Below are 18,252 nucleotides of genomic sequence, written 5' to 3'. Positions count from 1 at the left end.
AATACAATTATAGGAAATTAAAAGACAAAAATAAATAAATCAATAAATTAAATTAAATTAAAAATCACTAGGGCCTAATGAAATAGAATGAAATAAAGTCAATTTCCTTTCTAATAATTAGTTATATGACTACTTTTTTTATACTAAGAGCAAAGAAAATACAATCTACCTCTGCATGCTTTTCAGCAGTGCCCTGGAATTTCTATGGTAACAAGGAAACACAAAGCGTCTCTGACGTTGCTTAGCAACCACTATCCAAAACAACCGGTCCTCACGTTCCCGATAATCCACAGCGAGTATTAATTAGTTAACTATAGCAAACGTTGCTCTTCACTTTCGGGTTTTACAAGACAAAACCTGTGGATATGTGGAGGAATAATATTGAGCTGAAAACACAAGGCTTCACCGTGAAGTCCACCATGAAGAACTCCGTGGTGAGTGATCTTATTTGACGTCGTTAACGTTAACGTTAACTTTTAGCAGTTTATGCAACGTTAGCATTCAGTTGGACTGTCTTATTGTCAAACAGTCGACTGACAGCTGACTATACAGCCTATTTACTGCGTGACACGCGTTATTGGGGATGTTGTGACGAAATATAATGTGATATATGTGGAATCAAATGTACATATTTAGCGTGAGGCAACGCTAATTAATTTCATGTTATCACCGCGAGCAGCATCATTTAAAACTTTACACTAGTGATGGGAATTCCGTCTCTTTTTAGTGAGTCGGATCATTTGGCTCAGCTCATCAAGAAGAGCCGGCTCTTTCGGCTCCCAAACGGCTCTTCATTTTACCACTTCTGCCTTTTATAATTCAGCCAAATTTAACGCTGTTTTGATTTTTGATTAGTATATATATCACTTCAATTATTAAATTGAATTATACTAAACCTTATAATTTCCAGAATACCGTAATTATACATGCTGCTTCGTCTCCGACTGTCACTCATCTTGTCTGCTATTTGCGCACCGCACTCCTCTCTCTTTCTCTCCTCCTCTTCCTTCTGCTCTGTACCTGTAGACCGTCAGCGCGCCGCGCATCCCCAACCCTCGCTGCTTGATGGTATGATCCTTGTCTGTCATCACCTGATTGGTTGCACGGACATCATTAGCACAACATTCAGTCACAGTCAGTGCATGGAGTGCCTGTGGCGCGGAGAAGAACATCCTATCATTCTGCCTTGAATTAAAGGGACTATTTGTAACTTTTAGAAATGCTTGTTAACAGCGACACCTGTGGCTCTTAAGTCAACGAAAGTCAGCGTCGGGCTCGCGCTTGCTCGCTCTAAATAGACATGGACGAGCATCGCTCAAAACAGTGAGGCGACACACGTCAGCTAAAACCACAATATCACTCTATATTTCACCTGCTTGGCAGTAATGTCAGCTGACCAGACGAAGGTCTCTCCATGAATCAATGCTGATCCTAGTGTTGGCTTTTCCTGCTTCAGCGTCGGTGCCGGGGCTCTGAAGCAGAAAGAGAAACGTTATTGCCTCCTGACTGCGCCCGCAGGGAGACACCGGAGTTTTGGTTGGAGACGATAACGTCTCCTTGCGGAGCCCCATCACTTCACAAAACACAGGAAACCTCTGTTGCTCTGGAGGAGCTGCAGCATTTATTCCAGCTCGTTCGCGACCGACACATGACTACTTTACAGGGAGTTTGGGCTTGATACACTAACTAATAGAGCTTTTGAATGTTTGAAACATCTCAGACAAAGATTGTCAGAGGGACGGAGAGAGGCTGAGTTTGTGTGGTAGGTTACATGAACACTGAAACGCTGGCAGTCTGGGCTCCCACATGCTGCCATCAGTGTGGCACCACTATCTAGATTAAGTTACAATTGATGGAAAAGGATGGAGGGAGGGGGCAGCCTCTTACTTGCCGCTTTAAATTATCCTCTTACTCTTTCTATTCCTCTGTCATTTCTCTATTGTTATTCAGCACAGCCTATCATCTCTCTGCTCTTTTGTGCAGAATAAAAAAAATCTAAACAGGCGGGGAGAGATTGAGTAGCAGCGGAAAACCAGAATGCCTGAACATATTCTCTCCAACCATCATGTGTGTGTGAGTGTGGTCAGACAAGCTTGGGTGGGTTTCTCACAAGTATGGGGATTTGAGATCTCTAAAATGATCCAATAACCTTTATGGGCTAAAATGACACTTTTAGAAGCCATTCCAAAGCTATAACGCAATAATTAGACACTAAACTCAGAAGCCATATGCTAAGAAAAATGCAAATGCCTTTTTTTTTTTTTTTTTGAACATCTCGGAGATACCACATTAACACAAAACGGGAATGTTTTATAGAGTAACATACTTGTGGGGTAGTTGGAGTCGTACGCAGCACATGATTTGAGTATTTTACATGCTTGGAGTTGCCTATTTGTTTGCCTGGCCACACCAAAGCTTTTATTTTTGTACTGGTGCCCTTTGTCTTACTCTGAGACAAGAAAACAGACGCTTCCTGGACCATTATTTCCTTGCAGAGCAGTCCCCATCATGGACCTTTAGTGTAGTCAAACTGTGTTGAAGGAGCTGGACAGTCATGTCAGGTCTTCCTCTCCTCTCATTCACCACAAATGAAGATGGATCAGGAAAGTGTAATAGGTTTGTATAGTAGAGGACATCAGTCTTTATTGATTAACTGTCTTGATTGGAAGTAAAACTAGCTTTTGTGCAGCCAGGAAATAGATTATTATTAGAAATCTGAACTAGTTGTGTCATCTGTACCCTGTATCTTTAAATTTATTATTAAGATGAGTTACACATTTGTTGTCACAGCGGTCCATGGTTTAGCGTTCTTGCAGAATTGTGGAATGGACTAAATTTGCATGGCCAGTGGTTTTAAATATGATCTGGTAAAGATAGGATGATGCATGAAACTGTCTTTTTCTTCAGCTGATGTTGTTTGCCGCTCATTGAAAGATGTACATGTAGCCTCCCACTGTATTCTGGCAGGTGTGGTAGGCCGTAGGAGCAGCTACGGTGACTGTAAGCTGGTGAAGAAAACAAGTCTCCTAGCATCACATTTACAAAGGCATCCTTTCTGTGGCGCGCACAAACCAGAGCTTGTCAGTGCCTGTGCATCGTATCGAAAAGTAAACTGTGCCATCGCACCTTTTTAACACTGAAACCTGTGTTAATTATAGTCCCTCGCTACTGTTGATATTACTGTACAGGTTCACTCATTTTGACATCAGAAAGACTACCTCGCTTCAGTTTGTGAGCGGAGGAAGTGCTCAGTTCTGTTTTACGGGTATGCAGCATCAACTATAAGGAACACCGTCTCACATATTACTTCTTGCTTTTAATTCTCACTTGGCACGTCTACACAGAGGCAGTTGCGGCTGGTGAGCAACAAAGCATGTCACAGACAGTCCTTTTGCTTAAATTGACAGATTGAGGCATTCTTTTTACTCTCACTTGCCTGATCTCTCAGGCAATTATCCCCAACCTATTTTTTTTTTTTTAGAGACAACACCGAGCTCGTCATTAGAATCTCTTTCTTTACGGGTGGAAATGAAGACAGGTGGCTGATAGTATAAGCATTTCTTTTTTAGTATATTTCCTACATGCAAACTTGGCAACTTGTCATTGCCTTTGTTTTTGTTTTTTTGTCAGGGATATGGTAAAACCCTCTACTTATTCAGGAAGTTCCAAGAATACCTCATATTTACATTTCTGTGTTTTGTTTTGATGCTGTTTACGTTGACAGTTTAGATGGTGGTGGTGAAAGTGACAAGAGCGCTGCATGAGAAGTTGAGGCGTCTGTGGTCAGCAGTAATTTAATGAATGACTTTGAGGAAAGTGTCAGATTAATATTTTCAGTCAGCAATCCCCCAGCTTTCACTTCCGTATCTTTTTCTACTTCTAAAATGTTGCCTGTCCAGTCTTCTGGGTACTTTGATGCAAACAATTTAACTAGGTCTTCCTCTCCGATCCACTAAGTCTTTTGCAGACAGCTATTGCGTTGTTACGTACATCCACACTGCTGCACTTAAAGGAAACTGGCCCATGTGACGAATATAAGGAGCTGCACAGTTCTGATGACAACAGTAAATACCTGAAATTGAAACTGCAGCTCTATTTTTTTCAAGGGCAGGGATTGCCTCAAGATGCAAAAGAGGCAGTCAGAGCTATCATTGACTTCCCCCTCCTTTTTTTGAAGGTCATAAACAAATCTCCTGTCAAGAGCCTTTGCAAGGAAGGCTCCTGAAAAGCCCTTTAATATTCACCATCTCCCCAGAGGATCTGCCACGCCTGGAACATGAATGATACTCCCTCACTGCACATACCACTGGCTAAATCCTCAACAAAAACCATTACATTTTTCAGTGGCTTGCTTGTGTCTGTTGCCTTCTGTTTTTTTTTTTCCTCCCCTGTGGTCACTGACATATCGTTCCGTAGAGGGCTTTGCGGAGAGCTGTGATTTGTAGGTAACGACAAGGCCATTTCAAGCCTTGAAAGGGTATGGGGACTTGAAGCATAGGCTTATTATGCTTTAAAGTATTTGTGGTCATAGAAATTGAATCAATAGCACAGGCCCCTGAAACTCCCCCCCCCTTTTTTTCTAGTGATTCATCCCCAAGCATTTAAAGAGAAAAAAGGTGCACATTACATTCTGGTGGGAGGTCGTCACCTTGTGTTTCAGACAGAGAGGAGAACAAAGCTGTTATTTTCTGTGTCAGAGGCTTATTTCAGCTTGGTGACAAAACATAGCAGGGGTTTGGGGGGAGAGCGAAAACACCTGCATGGTGTTGTGACACGATTGGACATGAATACACATACTGTAAATGTGAACATCGCGGTTGACACAGAGAAAGAAAAAGAGGATATTGATTTTCTTGAGTTGTGCGGTATGAGTCAGTGATATGGATAAAATTGTTTTTCGTGGTATATGAAAATATCTGTTTTAGGCCAATCCAGCAAATTCTACCTGTCAAATCAAGATGATTCAAAAACTCGTTCATACTTCAAAAATGGTAATCAAATATTGCCTTAAAGCAGTCCTTTTCTTTGATTTGCAGTATTGTCCTCAATGGCAAAATGATGTGCTTGTCATAGCACTTTCCATTCCCTCTAATATATACCAAGTTAGCCATGGCATTGAGCCAGCATGCACAATATTAGAGCCCTGACAGAGCACCTAAATGAAATGCATTAGTTTTATTAATTACATCTCAGCCTTTCTTACCATGACATGTGAAAAAGCCTGTACAAAAAGACATATTGTATAGCTATCACACTATTAAAGGGTATGGCAGTTGACAGATTTCTATTGTCTCACAATATACAGTATATCATCATATCGCCCAACCCAATTATGGAGTGTGTTTTGCTTATTTCTAGCCTGATAAGAATTGCCATTTTGTTTTAGGTCATTCCTTCAGCCTGACATTGTGTTCATTAGCTGAGTTCTTGTTGGGGAAGGGTGTGTTGTTTTGTTTCGCCCTAACCAATCAATAGCGAGTGACATAATCGTCCCGCAGATAACGTTGACAGTTGACATAGACATGGCGGTATCGGCTGCTAAGCGCAGTTGACTTAACGGCTTTCACATCAATCAAAAACGCACAGCACTTGAAGAGTTTGTATTTATGTAAGTGAACTTACAACAACTTGTGTAGCTGCATTGATCGCATCCATGCTCATCTTATAGTTGTAATTTTTGATGAATGTTGCTAGGTAGCTAGCTATGTAGTTTTTTTGTGAATACAACTAGAAAGCTCTAATTTGTTGACTATTTCTCCAACCGGTGGAAACAGCCGTCTATAGCACAGCACCAGAACTATTTGAATCGTTGAATCGAAGAGATCGATGATGTGAGATGTGGGCGGCGATTCTGAGGTGTGCAACCAGGCTAACTTAATCCATCTCTCCGTTTAAACACCTAAGTAAAAACATTTGGTCCATGACAATTGAGCTCACTTGGGATCAGTCATTAAGATAGGGTACAATTGATTTATAGACTCCTGAAGATGTGGAATATGTGACCTTAGATCATCATCATGGCCTGTGATCGATTTACACAGTCTGTAATGTGTTGGACGTTTGCCACAACACATCCTCTTTTTGTGTACTGCTTTTACGCTTTAACAAAGACTGCGGTTTCTTGCCGTTTGCCTCAGGAAGTGCTCCTTGATGAAAAGACATGGAAGAAAGGACCGAAGCTGTAAATGTCTCTACACTCTCCCGTGTCCTACACTTCCATACAACACAAACGCGAGAACATGGACATGATCCTCTTTAAGGCACCGTATTGCACAGTTCACCTGAGAGGGCAAATCGATACAGACTACACCTGATCCCAACCTCAACTTTCGTGCGGCAAGGGTCTGCAGATTGCTGAGCCTATAGACTGCTTTTATAACACACACACACCTCATTTACTGTTTGCTTGGCCTCTGGGATAAAAAATTGAGCTGGCAAACACTGTCCCAGAGTCTGCTACAATGCTACCCGCAACTCGCCTACCCCTCTCCTTCTCCCCCCTCCGCCCCACCGTCATCCCTGGCTCACCCCACTAACCCCAGGGGACAGATGGAGACTCCATGCTAGCAAACGTGACCTCCATATCTTATTCCTTTCCTCCCCCACAGCATCATCATTATATACCTGAGCAGATGTCTCAGCCTCCTATGCTGTCCCTCTCTCTCTGTCTTTATCTCTCTTTTTCTCTCTCTTTCTTTCTTTCTCTGCATAACCTTCATTCAACCAGGCAGGTCCCTGAAGATGAAAACATTTTACACTGAGAAACAGTCAATTACTGTACACAATAGTAAAACCTGAACTAAATCAGCAATATAACAACATTCAATAATAATAAGAACCAAATAATAAGGTGGAACAGAACATACTGTAGATGCAATTTAATGTTGAATTTATTTGTATTGTATTGTAGAAATTTTGCCTTTTAGATGTCAGAGACGTGATGTTTCACATCTCAGCTATTTGCCTTTGACGCTCTAACCGCTGAATGTCATCTTAATAAATTAAGCCATCTGAACAAATTAAACAAGTGACAGTTTAGAATTGATCCTTGATTAGGGTTTAAATGAGTCTAGAATTTCAGTGCAACCTGATTAACTATAATGTCTCTTTAAATTGCAATATAAACCTATTTAAAATGCCGTTTATGTTTGATTTGGTTTAGAATTAACTGTATCAGTTAAAGCATGATTTAAAGTGATTAAGTCCTTTCTGCTAGCCTCTGAAAACACCACGAGGGTGGAGGAGAAATCATAACAAACAGAAAAAGAACAAAACAAGGATAAAAAAAGGCCGCATGTTTGAGATAGAAAGAGGCCCGTCGTCAGTTGTATGGATAGCAGGCAGTTGACCAAGATTGAACCGTTGAAAGCGTTTATGAAGATGAATCTGTCTATTTATTATTTTCACTCGCAGTCAAAATCGTTCTTCCCCATCGCTCCAAACACATTTACCTGACACAGGAACTCATAATGTGCCCAGCGTGATACATAAATTGGCCATGAAGCCGGTAGGGTGTTTTGTGTCTGTGTTGTGTGTGGAGCATGCCTAAGTAAAGGAGCAAGTTTGCACTGTTGCTGTAGATTTCCCTCACCTGTCTGCTTGCCTGCCTCACTTGAACTGCCCCATGGAAGTGTTTTCAAAACCAGCGGTGCCTGTGGACACACACACACACACACACACACACACACACACACACTCGTTCACACTAAAACTATTTTCCTGCATCCTTTCCCTCTGCTCCTGCACGCTTGTCTTATCAGCGCCAGAAGCCTGTAGTCCATCCCGGTAAGCAGCTGGGTTATTGGAGGAAGAATTGAGTCATGGTTAAAAAAGGTTGAATTGGCAATGGGCTCTGGAGGCCTCCTGGCGTTTCCATTACTATCGATCAACCACGGCACCTAAAGGCCTTGAGTGGACGGAGCATTGGCTGACTCTGAAATCTTACAGTTTCTCCCCCATAACTTTTGACTTTGTTGACTTTGGCTGCTTTGCTCCTTACTTTAAAAGCAGAGGAAAAAGACTGACCCAAATAGAAGCATACCTTCAGCATTGTTTAAAGATATTTTTGTCCATGAAATGTTGTTAATTAAAAGTGACCATTAAGGGGAAGTAATGTGAAATATCATTGCTTTTGAGTAGGGCTGTCAAAGTTAACGCGATAATAACGCTTTAATTCGCTTTAACGCTACTAATTTCCTTAACGGAGGTTGTAGTTGGCTCAGTTTTAAAGCTAATGTGAAGACTAGTATTATATGAAACTAGAAAACCTAAGGAATCAATTGGTACCAATCATGTCATACGAGCTTATCGGCAAGGAGGCTTGGTGAAGTGTTCATATAGAAAATCTACAACTCAGGATGAATTTAGTAGAATTTACAAGAAGTAGATTCTGCGCTCGATGCTCCTCTCACCAGGTATCAGATGGATTATAATTGATGGCATGCTATCTGAAGTGCATGACTGCTGAAATGTCAGTGACCTTTTCCATGGTTGAGGAAAACACCATCTGGAAACTTCAGTCCGATATGGAGAAGTACTTCCACGCGTTCTATCATGGCCTTGTAGGAAGTGCTTGGCTGATTATGTCTATTATGTTTGCTTTCCTCAGAGCTCGGTTGACAATTACACTGGCCTCTGTGTTTGTTATGTTCTCCTTCAAGCCCTTGTAGCTTGCATTCTAATTAGACGGCTTTTAATGGAGAATGTTTATTGCTCCTTGCAGGGCCTCTATTTTCCGCTCTGGAGTTAATTAGCCCTATGTCATGTGATAACCAGTGCAGAGGACATCCAGACCTATGCCTCCTCTACGAGCGGTGTCCTTCTTGTATCAAAAGCAAGATTGCAGGGTTGGCTTGTTTTCGCTTCGTCTCAGTCGTATTAAAAGCACAGATGAATATGAGGACATACTTTGATGTTGCTATATGAAACATAACTTCACACACACACACATGCTTTTTTTGTACATTACACACCACGTTTGATGTAAATAATTAGGAATGACCGTATAATCAAATTGCTTAACATGTTGTTAAGCTAGCATGGTATGCAGCTTTAACAGGCTTGGGGACAGTAAGTAAAGTGATGACTTTATGTAACACGAATCAGACCATTTCGTTTTACTAAATTTCACGCTTACAGTATTTTCTCTAATTTCACTAATGTACAGTAAGACACCAATATCATGCAAGACTTTGTCACACATAGAAATATAAAATAAAAAGGATTATTTTGGCAGCCTACTTGTCATACAGGGTTAAACACTTTTTTTGTTTTAGTATTCTTGAGGTTTATTGTACTGCTTTACATTGTAATGTGTTTGCAATTGTACCTACCTAATAATAAAAAGTATAGTTCTTGAGAAGTGGAATTTCGTTGCTATTGATATTGGTTACAAAATTTCTGATATCATGACATACCTAAATTTGACACACTATAACTATAACTAACAAGCAACAGACAAAATGTCCTAAACATCATTGCAAACACTGCCAAAGGTGGGTTATATAAGGTTGTTTACCTGATGTACTGTGTATGTCCATTATATCACTGTTGGTTAGTTTCAATTTGTGACCACTTTTCATCTTTGTTGAGGCGATGTGTCTGTTGTCATAATTTTTAAACATTTTCCTCTCGACATAATAAACAATATTAAAGTGCTGACAGCCAGACCTCTTTTATCGCTGACAAATGCTGCTAATTGGCCTTCAAGCCACTCTGGCCCCTTTTGTAACACTATTTTTAATTTAGTTTACTTAATTCAGTTACTTCCAAGACAAGTCAGTTTTAATCAAGTGTTTACATTATGTTGTGTACCACATCATTGTGTTTATTGTGTGTCTTTATGTAAATGTACGTGTTACAAGTGACACATACTGCCCTAATGTCCATATGGACGACTAAACTTTAAACCTAAATGAGGCTGCGCTTAAGTGTATTAAACTGACAGGACATTAGCCTTTTATTCACCCATCCTCCATCATTATCATCCATCGGGCTGACTTGTCCTTGCTAGAGGAGAATAGGCCCTTTATTAGTGTCGGCACGTGTTATACACTTTACTACAGGGTCCTATGTGGCAGCTCACATACTGCCTACATCAACATAATAAGAACCAGTCCCAGAAAAATCAATGTATCTGACAAACACTGTTGTTCCAATCCAATAATGCCAAATGGTGGCCTTTGTTTCGCTACCCCCCACTTTGAAAATCTTTTAAAATCACCATCAATGCAATAACATTGGCCTGACCTTTTGAATTTTGCTGACCAGTACAAAGACCCAAATGGGCTGTATGTTGTAATCCCTCAAGGACAATGGCAGAATCCCCCATCCATAGTGATACATAGCAAATGCAATCTTGTAATAAATGTTAGAAAAGAAGCATTTTGCAATACAAAAGAATACTTATTAGGGGGATATTTTCTGTAAAGAGAAGAGGGATGGGAGGGCAGAGCAAAAGTGCACCAGTTCCACTATGTTGCACACTAAAAAATGCACAGCAGCCAACTTCATATATGGTGCTCCGGGGCATCGGTGTTCTTCACCCAGTGCCAAGAAAGTAAACCTGCAAACCATTTGAGATTTGAAGCAGTGTGTACGTTCCCTTCAGAATCCCGCTGAGGATTACTCTGCTATTTAGCTCATGCCTCGCATCCAGCTGAGTCAAAGTGCTCCCAGTCGAAGGCACGCTGGAGGCAACGGCTCTGCCGCAGCAAGCTGGAGGAGGCACGGAAAGGGAAGGGCTGGAGGGCAATAAGTACTCTGATACTGTCAGAAATGATCCACATCACGGCCTAGCACCTCTCCGCTCCAGCCACCTCTGCTCATTACCCTCGCCCATCCGGAAACACCAAGCAAATTCTGCTAACGAGTGTTTGACCAACACGGCGTGCCGTGGCAGAGGGAGACGGGCGACCTGTTCGTGACTCATTTTCTCTGTCTCTCTCTTCTACTTTTTTCTCTGCCACCCTCCCACTCCCTTAAGACGGTGGAGAACAAAGGGAGAGACAGAAGAAAAGCAATATAACCTCTTGGCCCTTATCTGCAGAGCACACCAGAGCATGTCTGGCCTCAGACACAGCTTTGTCTGTCCTTTGAAGGCCCTCATCTCCCTTTGATTTCAGCCAAATGGTTCAGTACAGTGACAGATGCTCAACTTTCCATCTGTCACTCTGACACCCATCTCTTTAGCGTTGTCGGATCTAACTGACTTTGTTTGGGCTGTCTGTCTGAATGAGGTTGTGACACGGATGCTGATGTGATTGCTAATGGAAGAGATTGAGATTCAGACCTTTAGTTGAAACAGATAAAAAGAAAACTCCCCGCCACTTTTTTTTAAGGTCGTCTGTGCTGTCTTGGCTGGCTGTATTTTCACATAACATTTTAGACGTATAATTGATGCTCTGATGCTGAGTGATTTAATGAGGAGTGTAAGGGTCATCATCACATTACCTTGACAACATTCCTCTGAGATGGGCCACAAAAAGACATAAAAATTCAAGCCAAGGAGAGTCGTAGAAGGCAGAGTTTTTATGAGAGGAAATTAGAGTGAGTGGAGGGGAAAGATATTGGAGAGCGTATATGATTCAGGAGGGAGAGGATGACGTAGCACACCTCTTAAATAGATGAGTGTTCATTTTATGATTGAAGATGGATGAGATTTTGCTGCTCAGACTGAACTTGGGAGGTCATATTTAACTCTTGCGTAAACAGTGAGCACTCTTTTTAATCTTTGCTTTGGTTGGGACTGTTTTTGAGATCCACTGTAAGCTGTATCATTGGTGTTTGACGGTGAGACTAAAGGCACGGTGGCTGGCTGCTTTTGTAGCAAGTCCCTTATTCACTGTTGCTCATTCACACAGCCTTGATTTATGCTTGTCATCAGACGTGTGGGATAGAGGAGGTGGCACAGAGAGACTCATACTAATAGCCAAGACACCTGTTTCACTGTCAGAGCATCAGCAACCTGCAATGCAGAGCCAGAGGTGTAGAAGCAGTAGGGGTGATTGGATAGATGGATGGATAGTAGGACTGGGACGATACACCTATCTCCCGATTTGATACTATCACGATACTTGGGTGCCGATTCGATATGTATTACGATTTTTAAGTATTACTTTTTTAACACTAGACCATGGGAAAAAGTTGAATCATACACTTTTAGGGACTTTTACTTTGTAACACCTTATTTTGACGTAGTCAGACGTGTATACTTCCGCTAACTTCACCAAGTCCATCGCTAGCTCTGCAGTCAGCTCTGTTCTCTTTATACATCCATGGTCAGCTCCATCGGGGCCGTTTGACTGTATTTAACATAAATGTCAATATATGGGTGCTCTATAGTTGTAGCTTCGGCCAATTTGACCATGAAGATGCGAGAGATGGCTGGCTTGACCGCACGTTACTGCAATACAATAATGTTTCCTGTCCATGACAGAGTAAGCATGCAGCTTTAGCCATGATGTCTAGCTCTGCTTTTCGTGGCAATGTGTGAAACCCAAAGTGTTTCCATTATTTACTGTATGTGTAGTGTTTACCACTTTGGATTTAACATGTGAGAGTGCGCGTCGTATCTACGCAGACCCTCCGCCGTTTTCTGAATTGACATTTCGGCTCTCGTTTTGTTTTGGTGACGGATACGGAACGCATGTGATGTGACGTTACTCTGACTACAACAATAAAAGCGGTAACTTCCTTCTACATCAGCAGAGACTCAAATGAAGAAAATATCGATTCTGGGATTAAACGATCGATTTCAAAATTGCAATACATAGGTGAATCGATTATTTTCCCACCCGTAATGGATAGATGAGTGGATTGTAGGAGCAAGAAGTGATAAAACTGAAGTAGATCTGCATGACTTTCATATGAATCCTCCTGCTCTCAGAATACAGAGTGTCTGGCACAAAGTTCCATTTGCATGCCTTTGCTTTAGCTCCATTTTATTTGTTTGTTTGTGCGACTGTGTGCATGTGTGTGTCTTTGTGTGAATGCCTCCCCGTAGCTCAGCCAAAAGTGTCGCCTCTCTGTCTGAGAGAGCTGCTCCAGCAAGCACAGTGTGAGATTTGAGGCGTCTGAGGAAGTTCCCTGTTTTCAAGGCATCCAAGTGTTTTTGTTTTTTTCTTTGTCTCTCGGGCTAATCTGAAGGGTGGACTATCATTCAGAGCATTATCCTCGCAGGAGGTCTCAATAACAGACCTCTGTTCCATATACTGTATACCACTCACTGTTTCCTGGAACAACCTCTGCTGGGAGACCCTTTCTCCTGTAGAGTAAACACATTTTGGATTAAGAAGCATTTTATGTTACATTAAAGTAGGTAAAGGAAATAGAGAAGATAAAGTGTGATTGGATGTGTGCAGCTAAGTTTGGCAGACTGTGTGTCTTGCAGGGAAGTAGCCTTCAGTGTGCTTCCCCCCGCCCCCCAGTTTAATTTATGTAAAGGTCAAATTTCAGACCATGCCGGGCTTTGGTCTCTGCATGGTGTCTCTGTAAGTAAAAACCCCAGCATCATTTTTAGCAGACGGCCTTACAGGCAGCAAGACCGATTTCCAGGAATAGAAAGTCACACTGGGCGTGTGATAAGACCAAGGGCCTGGGGTTCATTTTGCAATACATACTAATCACCTAGATAATGTTCTTCACTGTTAAACAATATTCCCATATCAGAGGTAGAACCTGTATCTCTTGCCATGTGCAGGCTGCTTATCTGCCCATGCCTCGCTCCACTCCTCAGGGATTTCTCAGTGCCGGGCTACCTGTGACACTTGTGTGTGCGGCTGGGGGGTTGGCGTGATGTGGTGACGCTGTCGACTGACCTGCTCTCTCTTCTCTCATCTGTCTGTCTGTGAGGAAATCGATGGCCTCCTGCTGCTCTGGGTGTGTCCTTCTCCTATTCCTCCCCCTGTGGGCCTATTGCTGCCAAATCTTCCACAGCTCCCAGTGATGCTTCCTCACTAAAGCCACAGCTACATTCTCCTGCTTTGCTGTCTCGCTGTCTATCTACTCATCTCCTCGCCTGGTTCCAGCCTGCTTGCCCGTCTCAGCATCTCCCAAGTCTGGCTGTTTATTTCTACGACCGCCTCCTTATCTCCTTAGTTGACTGTCTCCTTACCTGCAAAACAAACTTCGGTTTCAACTTTTTGGATGAGTCATGCAGCTATTCTGAGCCGTGGCCAGCACCCCATAACCACTCCTCAAAACAAAGAGTGTTGTCACCGACTTGAGGAGCATTAATATTCTATGAGGTGGTTTTCAGTCTGTCATAAATTTAAACGCAGTTATGAGGATGTTTATTGACAAGAAGCTACTTATTTGGTGAATAAAATTGGGGGGACAGTTAAATTCGTCTTTATCAGCAGCAGAAGTGGCAACTGCAGCAGGTCAGGGATGTAGTTTTCCTTCTGTGTCTCATTAATTTCATGGCCCAGCTTAGTGTTTTAATACCTTCATCACTGATTGGGGCTGTAAAGACAAAGCATTGGATCAGTGCGTGCCCCACTCTCTTAACAACCCTCTGTTTGCTGACACACAAACATACAGTATATTCTAGGGGTGTCACGATTCTCCAAATCCATGATTCGATTTGACTTTCGGTTTTAAGGTCACGATTCGATTCGATTCCCGATTTAAACATGCCATTGTTAGACTATGGAGTCTTGATTTATAAAGATCAACAGATCATTGGTATTATGCCCTGATAACTGTCATTTACACTTTCAAATTCTTCTTTAAAAAGAGAACTGAACTCCCCTTTATATTTAGAAAATTTGACCACAACAGTCTAAAATATAAAAAGCTGCATCTTTTCAATATCAGTATTAGTGTTGGAAATCAACTTTTTTGTCCACCTGTCACTGTCACATTCAACAATGTTGAGCTGAAAATATGTGCGTGTAGGCTGAAATTCAACCATGGTGTTGTTGTGTCGGGAGATGCAGTGACTTTATGTTAAACCAAGTAAGAGCAGGAGAGCTATGATTAAGGATCTAACTAACTAAAGGCTGCTAGCCGCTGGGCTAATTCATTCAGTGTAAAATGCCACAGGCATGCAGGAAGTGCCCTGAGTATTGTGACTTTTGTGCTGGTTTAAAGTTTTAACCATGAGTGAGATGGCTGTAAAATTAATTAATAATGTATTTAATTAATAAATGAAGTTAATAGAAAAAAAATAACATACATAAATTAAACAAATTAAAGAGTGGTCAGACATGTTGCTGCAAAAATATATGTTCCTTGGAGCCATGTATTGATTCCAATTGATGATAAGTCGATCAGTTCATCATAACAAGACTATACAACAAATCATATGTGTCTGACACAACCTGCACACGTGTGGTGTTCTGTATACATGTGTGTTTACATGGTTTGTATCAGTGTAGATGCACATTGAGGACATCTTGGCTTTACTTCAGGCTGATGTGGAGTCAATCAATGTGCATGTTTCTATTAAGTTTAGCCTCATGGGCTCGGTGCATGTGGTTTTCCGTTCATTTAACAAGTAGTAAGAGTTGCTATATTCTGCCTTCGCCATGCAGGCTGATTCACTCTGAACCATCATCTCAAACTGTGGTTTGGTGATATGAATCAGCCAATAGGGCTCTGTAAGCACAAGGCTGCCCTGCTGCCTGGCTGATAAGTGGGCGACACAGGGAAGATGGAAAATACTCAGAGCATCCCTCTCTCTCTCTCTCTCCCCCTCGTTCTGTCTTGCTCACTCTCCTTTTCTCGCTCACACGGAGCCTCATTCACTGCACTCCTACCTCAAACTCTTTCTTTCACACCCTGTTAACGTCTCCCCGTGTCTATGCTGTTCTTTTAAGTGATGGGGTTAAACTAGAGGAGACAGAAAACAGCGGGGCGCTATTCAATGCTTGAAGCTTCTTTTTGAAGTTCTTCTAAAGTTATCCCTCTCGCGCACAGTTCAATAGTAGGTGGCTGTCACCTGTTTCATCCTTGTGTCTTTGTAGTGACGCGAGGTGTGTAGTGTCGCCTTTGCCTAGCTGTGTCGTCATTTTTCATTACAAACATCCCTGCCCTTGTGCCTGCGCGAGCAGTACAGTTGATGTGAAAGCCTCTGACACTGTGACAATTGTAAAGCACTCCTCTATGGTCCTGTGAGCTCTGAACAAAAGACTCTGTTACCTTTCATCACTCTGTGGTTTTCCCCGTCCGGCGAGAGCTCTTTACTCATTTGTTCTCATCCGACCTTGTCTCTCACAACAGGGCTAATTTCTGCACATAATGAAACTCACTCGCAGACTGATTGCACTTCTCGCTGTTTGGTCATGAGAAATTAATGGAGTGCAGCACAAATATTGCAGATTGCTTCTTCTGAAAGGAATCAGCCTCCCACCAGTCTGTGTTTTGCCCTGCAGAGGGAATGAGTAAGCAGAAATATCCTGTCGAATGATTGTTTGACCGTAGAAGCAGAGATTCCCTCACAGCCCAAACGCTTCCGCTATTTTGTCTGTCTTGTTCATTTAAATGCAGTTTGAGAATAAAGCACACATCTCTAGCACAGCCATTATCCCTGGTGGCCATCGGGCAGGCAGCAGGCTACGGGCTATGGCAGAAAATGCCCTGTAAATAAAGAGAGCTAATTTTGTTGCCTGTGGCAGCGATGTGCAAGCTGACCTTATCAGGAGAGCCTCGGTCTGTCTATTCCATCCTCTGTGACTCACCTACGCTGCTCCCTCCCTCAGGAAAGGCGGCCTTCTGTACGGAGCTAGATTTCAATAACCTCTCAACCGAGAACAGCAGTCAAATGCAGAGAGAGAGAGAGAGAGAGAGAGAGAGAGAGAGAGAGAGAGAGAGAGAGCGCAAGTGGGTGCCTACCCTGTTTGCTGCCTCAGTAAACAGGTGATGCAATGCACTAGGGCTGGCTCGACCTATCTCCCAATTCAATACTATCACAATACTTGAGTGCTGATTCGATATGTATTGCAATTCTACAAGTATTGTGATTCGATATTATGATTTATTGCGATTTTTGTTCACTGTTTTAACACTAGACCATGGGAAAAAGTTGAATCATACAATTCTAGGGACTTTTAATTAGAAAAATATCTAAATTAATACATTAAAATATTTGATTTTCAGCATGAATGAAGTCAGAGATGTACTAAAGTCAAAGATATCAGTCATTGTCAGGCATTATTTATAAAAAAAAAATAGCCAGCAACCCAAAAATCAAAGAATTGACATTTTCCTCACAAATTAGTGGTATTTTCCTTTTTAATTTATAAGGGACATTTAATGTTTTATACTTCTGGTGAATATAATCCAATCAATCTTATTTCCATTTATGTATTTTGTATACACAGTTCCTTTTGTTAACACCCTATTTTGAAAACCGGACGTAGTCACACATGTATACTCCCGCTAACTTCGCCAAGTCCGTCGCTAGCTCTCCCCGTCAGCTCCGTTCTCTTTATATATCCATGGTCAGATCTGTTTAACTGTATTTACCATAAATGTCAGTATAATGGTGCTCTACAGTTGTAGCGTCGGCCGATTTGACCACGGAAATGCGAGTGACGGCTGGCTTGACCGCGCGTTACCGCAATACGATAACGTTTCCTGTCCATGACAGAGTTAGCATGCAGCTTTAGCTTTAGGAACGGGTATGACATCACGTTACTCAGACTACAACAATAAATAATAATAAACTTTATTCTATCTCCACATAAACTCAAATGAAACTAATATATAGATTCTGGCATTAAAAAAATCGATTTCGAAATCGTAAAAAAAACAAAACATTACGATACATAGGGCAATCAATTTTTTTTTCCACCCCTACAATGCATATACAGTATGCGCAGTGGCACCCATGTTCCCCCACAAATACAATGCAACAAAATGCATGTTTGCACTGACAGACTAAGAGGCACAAGGGTAATAGGAGATGGATAGAAATGAAAAGGGAGATTAACGAGGGCCTCATTTGACGGAAATGTGCGGTGGTGATGCCGTTGAGGGGTTGACAATGAATTGACAGCCCGTCACCAGACATCTATCAGAAGTATTCAGAGGTGTTTTGGGGTGGTGGTGGTATACGGCAGAGAGATGGAGAGATGAGAGAGAGAGCGCTGGAGCTGGAGGCCCAGGCACGGTGATGGATCACCTACATGCTGCAGCAGCCCCGCCACGCTGAACTCACCCTCAGAATTGATGAGCCACACCTCTTGTCTCCCCTTCTCCCTTTTCCTGTCATATCCACTGTTCCTCCATCACCCTCCTCCATTCTCC

At 42.0% G+C, this 18,252-nt stretch overlaps 1 protein-coding gene across 1 annotated transcript in view; it reads left to right on the top strand.

The window, feature by feature from the left end:
* Window positions 1–241: 241 nt before the first annotated feature.
* Window positions 242–18,252, top strand: part of pacrg (PARK2 co-regulated) — a 148,245-nt gene continuing 130,234 nt past the window's right edge. Inside the window, exon 1 of the mRNA XM_074660828.1 lies at window positions 242–434. Coding sequence (XP_074516929.1) covers window positions 366–434 — 69 coding nt within the window. The 5' untranslated portion in view covers window positions 242–365. The remainder of the gene's footprint in view (window positions 435–18,252) is intronic.

Source organism: Sebastes fasciatus, chromosome 15 (genome assembly GCF_043250625.1).
Source record: "Sebastes fasciatus isolate fSebFas1 chromosome 15, fSebFas1.pri, whole genome shotgun sequence".
Lineage (NCBI taxonomy): Eukaryota > Metazoa > Chordata > Actinopteri > Perciformes > Sebastidae > Sebastes > Sebastes fasciatus.
The sequence above is the reverse complement of the archived record's forward strand: the minus strand, read 5'-3'. Positions and strand labels throughout refer to the sequence as shown.